Source organism: Ricinus communis, chromosome 10 (assembly GCF_019578655.1).
Source record: "Ricinus communis isolate WT05 ecotype wild-type chromosome 10, ASM1957865v1, whole genome shotgun sequence".
Classification (NCBI taxonomy): Eukaryota; Viridiplantae; Streptophyta; class Magnoliopsida; order Malpighiales; family Euphorbiaceae; genus Ricinus; species Ricinus communis.
In genome coordinates, this window is record NC_063265.1 from 11,555,420 (window position 1) to 11,562,796 (window position 7,377).

Sequence of the window (7,377 nt, forward strand, 5' to 3'; positions counted from 1 at the left end):
TTCATCGACTTTGGATTCATTAGACCTGTTTGTGCAAAGCACAGGCAAGACTTTGCACAGGCAAAATTTGAGCTTCACACTTATTGGCTGCGGCAAATAAATTGCCAAGCATCCTCGCACCCACTCATATGCCCGGTCCCTACCCATCACTGAGTTGAGTGAGGTTAGATCCAATTTATGCAGTTGCACATGTGGAACCTTCTGCAGTATCTGTTAACAGGTTCAGTGATGCGGAGCCTCCTTTCAAGATAAAGCTGAAAATAAATTAGTTGAGCAACCTGTAGCTGTTATTGCAAGTTGTGGAGCTCATGTTTAATTCTGGAGATGAGATGCTACCAATCGGTCCCTTCTACAATTTTTACCTCAAATGCCAAAACAATCTGCAGAATGAATTTTGTTCAAATTAAATGGAGATTTACTCGCCTGTGTTTTTCTTCTGAATGCGTCTTCAGGAGTTTTTCTTTTCTTTTCTTTTTCTTGCATTTTAAATACCAGTAGACATTGTTCATCATTGCCAAATCGATCTTTACTAATATGCAATTTAATTAGAACAAAGTAGTCATATTAAACCCCAAAAAAACTTGCAAAGAAAGAAGAAAATGTACAATCAATATGTATGTATTTATTTTTTTAAGATCTCTGCTGTATGTAACAATACCGAGTCCATTGTTATTGTAATGTCATTGCAACATTACAGGTACTGGCAAAAGGTTGGACTCGTAGCAGACTAAAGCTAAAAGGAAAAAAAAAAAAAAAAAGCCCTAATTAAGATGCTGTGATCATTTGAAATTATTCTGCTGATTGAGCCTGGCAGCAGCAGCTATGGAAGCTGCTACACCTGCGGGATGTGTAGTAAGGTATGGATCATTCCTCATTTCTGCACCTGTCACCCCTTCCGCATCTTTCCTTGTTGCTGGCCTATCCGCCGGCAACTTCGAAGTTGCATCCTGCATCAGTAACATATAAAACAAATCATTCTGCGTGTTCCTGAGAATGCTATGATAGCAGCATTTGCTTAATTATTATTATGTATGTAATTAATTACCGCGAGTATGTCAGCCAGTTTTGTCTTGTCCTCGTCTCTTGTAGCTCTCGCGTTGAGGGTTGCTGCCGATTGGGCTGCAGCGGCTACACCACCAGGGCTAATGGTGGTGCGACCAGTGGCTCTCACTTCTGCCGCTTGAATTGCAGCCGCATCACTCCATTCAACAGCCTTTTGTCCTGCTGTTAATGCAGTGGCTTCCAGTGCTTCTCCTATTGTTATTCCACCACTAACGTTGCCACTTCCACCTTGTTGATATGCTCCTGATGATCCCAGAGAATTTGTTGGCGCCACTCTTTGGCTATTTTGCCCAACTATCTGTTGCACAAAACAAATTTAAAGCATATCCGTGTCACTTGCCAAGAAATCAAATCATCAAACTTCCTTATTTCCTTTTCTTTTTTCCAATATATTAAGAGTTCAAAGGGTTCTATAACCTTTTAACCTTTCCTTACGTATAAAAAAGAAGAGAAGGGAAAGAAAAAAAAATTAACCTGCCCAGCAATTGATTCAGTGATCATACGCCTTCCATGCATATCAGTTTCTTTGACTCTGACACCCACTTCCTCAGCAGCATCATTCATATTCTTAGCAGCAGCAGATTGCACAGCCGATGCTTGGATCATTGCTGCTTCTCTCGGCGGCGCCACCGCTTTGTTGGCTGTATCTGCTTGGATAGAAAACAAATCATCATACTTGATAGGTTCTTCTTGAGGCCTTTCTTGCTGGTGTTGGCTCATATTGGTTGTTAATTTCTTGATCTCAATTTTGCGCTTTGGATAGGGCTAAGTTCTCTTCTCCTCTCTCTATCTATGTTTTCTTTAGGACGGTGATGAGATTAGATAAGGAGGCTTTATACGTGCATGAGAACATGCAAGACCATGACACGTTCGATTAAGCAATGAAACGTGGAGAGACATTCATGAATAAATAAACACTTGGCAGCTGAATTGCAGTCCCATGCGATTTTTAGATAAAAGTTGATGGAGATGATAGGATCATGACTTGGTCTTTATTGGGTAGCAGCATTTGCCTTTTAATAATAGATGTCTAATTTTTTGGTGCCTATCTTCTTGGATGATGGTACAGAAAAGAGACTGTCACATTACATGATCCTTAATGGTGAATCTATCTTTCTTTGATGGACTGCCTTAAATAAAATAACAATGGACGCTTGTGTACTGTGTGAAAAGAAAATAATGTGCTTCAAATTTTAAAATGTATTATCTTCATGTTTTTGCTATATATATTACCATTTAAATGATTTAAGAGTTTATTTATTTGATGAAAAGAAAACGAAAAAAGGTTTAAAGTAGTGCCAAAGTATGATATGAAAAGAGAGTTATACCTGATACACTAGGATGAGATTAATTTCACAGTTCTGTTATGCAAGCATAATTCAGTCGTTGTTTGTTTCTAAATGTAAAATTATATTATAATTAATTAATTTGCACAGCGTAACCCATTGACTAATTAATAGTTAAAGATATTTATATTATGCAACTCTTACAAGTTGAGAATTGGATTTTCCACATCCGCGACACGGGACGCACATATTCTTGAGACCAAACAAACCCCTTCTTCTAAAGAAGTACAAGTTGAGACCAAACAAACCTTTTCTTCTAAACAAGTACGAAGAAATTAGGGCTTTACAAAACAGAAAACAGTAAGAGAGCATTCATCATTAAGAATTAAAAAACAAAATGAACGCCGGCAGCAGCACTCCAAATAATCAAAATGGGAGCCTCACAAAGCAACTACCGCCAGAGTCAGTGCCTTTATTTCAAGAAGGCATATTTCTAATTCTCTCCAGATGGTCAGCTCTCCAACTCGCAGTTGAAAACGAGTGGGGCGGTCGCGGCTCGCGCCAGTTAGCTGATCAGATCGGCTTCGATATTTTCTCCTGGTTCACTCAGTCTAAAGGTGAGTTAACTCGATTCAACTCTGTAGCTCATTAGCTTTTGAGCTTCTAGACAGTTATTTTTTTCTTTTTTAGTTTTAGGGTTTGAAACAGGTTCGTAATTGCTTAATTGGATTTATTTGTGTCGAAGTTTCTAACTTTTATGTTTGGTAGTTAATCACTTTTGATTCTCAGTTTCAATATCAACAATAAATTTTGCATCTTTCCATTAGTAGGATTAGGTAATTACTAAAGCTCAAATTTAGAATTTTGAATTAACTGAATCGTTGTTCATGCTTGCTGAATTTGATGTTGTTCATTTTATAGTTTCAAGTTTCATATTATGTAATTAAAAGCGCGTAAAGCGCAAGATTGATGTACCTTATTTAAATTGCGGACTTCTGGGAGAATCTATTTTCTTGTTCATTTTTCTGTTTCTGAATTATTATTTTTGGTTAATTGCTCTGGCAGAGCCACTTTATATCGATGATTTAGAAAATATATTGGACGAAGGTATGATTTCTCTCAATACCATGATTGAGGATGGCAGCGTTGAGGAGGTATGCCTTGTTTACATTATTGCACTGAAATGTTGCTATTGACTTTTGTAATTATAATTTATATGCATTATAGTTATGTTGAGTCATGTCACTTGATAACAATCATAGAAGTTTTCATTGTTTCTCACACTTGTTAAAGTTGCAAATTAATTGGCATCTCCACTGTTTTTTGTTACTTGAGTTGAAGGTGAATTTCATATCTAAATGTTAATAAACTGCCAAAATTTTAAAATTTGTCCCTATAGATCTATGTACCATTCAAAATGGCTGCCAACACTTTTTGTTGTTTTCATTTATTAAATTGATTTTTCAATAGCATTTGCACTTGTTTGATTTGAACTAAAGGACTTGAATCAGGTATAGCGCTTCTAGACTGTTCATGGGTTTTGTTTACATTGTCTTGGTTAAGTGCAGCTAGCTATTGACACTAGACATAAAGAATGCAATTTCAATACCATTTTAATTGGTTGCACATTATCTATTAATCTATACAGGTAGCAGAAAAATTAATGATCATGCATGAAGAGTGTTTGGAAGGCAACTATCACACTATTGAACAATTGAGGCAAGCACGTCCCTACTGCAGGAGTTCATCAACACATAAGACAGGTGCTTATTCAATTCCTTTCAAAATGGTCCTACTTTCAGAATTTTCTGGTCTTTGTGCTAGTGTATGGTATGCATGTATAAATTTTCCCTCCTATGATGCAATATGAACTTAAATCGTATGGTAATTAAGTTACTACTTAGTGCAACATTGGGAATTAGAATACTTGAAGCCCTTGGGTGAAATAATTGGCTGTTAAGATACATCCAGGATATGCTTACTAAATAACAAAAATTAACATGGATGTCAACTCAATCGTGTCTTTGTTCTACTTAATATTTTCTGGTATTGCCTTGTCAAGTATTTTATCATCTTTTCCAGCTCTTCAATTTGGTGCTAGCTGTTATTTCTGTACAAATTTCTTGTGCTTCCTCCATGGCTTAGCGCTTTTTATAAACTTTTGTCTTGTTCCTGTGTCCTAAGGGAGAAATTATTGCCGGGAATTTGGAATTGAAAATTCTGTTTGTTATCAAGTACTGGGTATGATATAATATGCCAGAATATAGACTTAAAATTGATTTTCATTATCTTGGGATTTCTTTTATAATATTGTTTTTCTACACCATGTTAGGCTGCAAATGGTGATGATGATGAGGATGATGACAGCAGTGATGATGACGATAATAGCATGGGTGATAATAGATCAAACATGATGATGGATGCACCAAAATTTCAGTCAAAGCCGAATGAAGTGAACATGCAGGTTAATGAGCCAAGTTGCCAGGAGGCTCAAGTAGAAGATGAATGGACGGTCATCTCATCTAAGAAAAACCGCGGTAAAAGGAATTAGTTTCAACATGGTTGAGTCAGTATATAATTTACCTTTTTGTTTTTGGCCTCTCCCCTCTTCCTGCATCAATGTAATATGTGTTGCTATGGCTTCTTTTGGCCCCTCAATTTTGCCATGTTTGAACGAAGTTGTTCAGTAGAGTGTAATTTGCTAAGAGGTGAATTTTAAAACGGCATAGCATACTGATTGAATCCATGGGACGCATTTCAACTTAATGCTGGGGTATGTTTTGGCATTTCAGAGCCTAGTATTTCCAGTGAAGCAAGACCTAAATGATCATTCCCAGCACGTCATATCACTTCACTATTCGAAATACTGGGTTCTTATATTATATGGTCTTAACCTATTTTCTGGCATTCAGCTGTACACAATAAAAGTAAATCGTGCCCCTTTCTCCAACAACTAAAATGAAAGGAGGATCCAAACAAAGTAAAGTAGTAAGTATCTACAGTTGTAAGTTTCTAACCCATATTCTAGTATGTTGGTGCATGCAACATCGCACTGGACGCGCTCTATAAGGAAAAGATGCTGCCCTGTTTTACTTGGAGATCATATCGTAACACAAGTATCATATTTCTTGATTTTTCCAGTGCATGCAAGAAAACGCACCCTTCTTTTCCTACAATCCATGAGGTAGTCCCAAGATTATTTCCAAATGTCACCTGTTACTGGGATTTCACTTCATATTAGCTTGATAGATATATATATAGTTTCACACCGACTAGAGTCCAAAATCTCTCTTGTCCCAAATGGCTTCTGACCTGCTAAAACTTCTACTTTCACTCGTACACTTCACTTTCTACTTCCCAGCAACATCCCAAACCTTACCCTCATATCCTGGTCGCCAGGGTGAGTGGAACCAGCTGCAGTCTAACATAGGCATAACAGCAATGCACATGCAGCTTCTGCATGATAACAAAGTCATCATTTACGACCGTACAGATTTCGGGAGATCCAACGTCTCCTCCCCACCGTCGCTGCCGGCACGACTCTCGTGACCAGGCTCTTGAAGTGGATTGCACTGCACACACTATCCTGTATGACTTGGACACCAACTCATTCCGTCCCCTAACGATTCAGACTGATGTGTGGTGCTCTTCTGCGTCAGTTATACCTAATGGAACCTTAATTCAGACAGGTGGGTACAATGACGGCGACCATGTAATGCGCTCATTTACTTCATGCTTGAATGATGATTGTGATTGGATTGAATTTCGAGATTATCTAAGAGAAAGAAGATGGTACGCAAGTAATCAAATCTTGCCTGATGGAAGAATTATAATTGTTGGTGGTAGAAGAGCATATACTTACGAGTTTTACCCTTCTGTTTCGCGAACCTTTTGGCTTAGTTTTTTGAGAGAAACTCGTGATGGTAATAGTGAAAACAATTTGTATCCATTTCTACACCTCTTACCTGATGGAAACTTGTTCATCTTCGCTAACACAAGATCAATATTATTAGATTACAACAGAAATCATGTAATTAGAGAATTTCCCCGGATACCTAATCACGATCCTCGTAATTATCCAAGCACAGGGTCTTCAGTTTTACTTCCTCTTGATGAAAACAGTGACAGTATTCGAGCTGAGATCTTGATTTGCGGAGGTGCACCAAGAGGTTCATTTGAACGAAACGCACGCAGAGTCTTTGAAGGTGCAATTTCTTCATGCGGGCGGCTTGTAGTCACTCGTCACAACCCTAGCTGGGATATGGAAACCATGCCAACTCCACGAGTCATGAGCGACATGCTACTTCTTCCAACTGGTGATATCATCATAATCAATGGCGCCCAATCAGGCACCGCGGGTTATGATGCTGCTCGCAATCCTATAACCAATCCATTCATATACCGCCCACATCAATCGTCTAATAGGCGTTTCTCAGTAATGACACCATCACAAAAACCAAGAATGTATCACTCATCAGCAATTCTGCTTCCTGATGGACGTGTATTAGTAGGGGGAAGTAATCCTCAACCTACTTATCAATTTACCAACGTTTTTTACCCAACAGACCTAAGTTTGGAGACATTTTCACCACCATACTTATCAGATGAGTATACACAAATAAGGCCAAGTGTTTTATCTCTAGACAAGAGTACTTTAGGGTATGGGAACGCTTCAGCATTTAGGGTAAGGTTTCATGTCGAAGAATATATATCAGATAATGTATTATCAGTAAGAATAGTTGCACCTTCTTTCACTACACATTCATTTGCCATGAACCAAAGGATGGTGGTGCTGAAGATGAATTCTATTGAAGCTGAAACATCCAACACGTATGCTTTGCATGTTGCTGGACCATCAACGGTTCAGATTGCACCACCGGGGTACTACTTGTTGTTTGTTGTCCATGCTGGTACACCTAGTAATGGTTCCTGGGTGAAGATACAGTGATGGTGAAGGTTGTTCAGGTTTTGCTAAAGAAAACATGCACATGGTACTAGTTTATGTCATATATATATGTATATAGCAATA

At 38.1% G+C, this 7,377-nt stretch overlaps 1 protein-coding gene and 2 pseudogenes across 1 annotated transcript; 2 read left to right on the plus strand and 1 right to left on the minus strand.

The window, feature by feature from the left end:
• Positions 1 to 602: 602 nt before the first annotated feature.
• LOC125368676 (late embryogenesis abundant protein 47-like) lies at positions 603 to 1,823 on the minus strand. Its single transcript, XM_048370148.1, has 3 exons — positions 1,537 to 1,823; positions 1,046 to 1,360; positions 603 to 947 (listed from the first exon to the last, which is right to left on the minus strand). Exons 1-3 carry the CDS (start codon positions 1,780 to 1,782, stop codon positions 780 to 782), a joined length of 729 nt encoding a protein of 242 aa, XP_048226105.1. The 5' UTR covers positions 1,783 to 1,823; the 3' UTR covers positions 603 to 779.
• A 724-nt stretch (positions 1,824 to 2,547) lies between these two features.
• LOC125368689 lies at positions 2,548 to 5,114 on the plus strand (annotated as a pseudogene).
• Positions 5,115 to 5,132: 18 nt separating this feature from the next.
• LOC125368688 lies at positions 5,133 to 7,377 on the plus strand (annotated as a pseudogene).

Excerpts from the sequence above, each read along its gene's own strand:
- LOC125368676 (XM_048370148.1), bottom strand. The coding sequence starts at position 1,782 with ATGAGCCAACACCAGCAAGAAAGGCCTCAAGAAGAACCTATCAAGTAT. Across the intron at positions 1,361-1,536 it reads CTGAATCAATTGCTGGGCAG|ATAGTTGGGCAAAATAGCCA; the intron begins GTTAATTTTTTT and ends TTTGTGCAACAG. Across the intron at positions 948-1,045 it reads AACTGGCTGACATACTCGCG|GATGCAACTTCGAAGTTGCC; the intron begins GTAATTAATTAC and ends TTACTGATGCAG.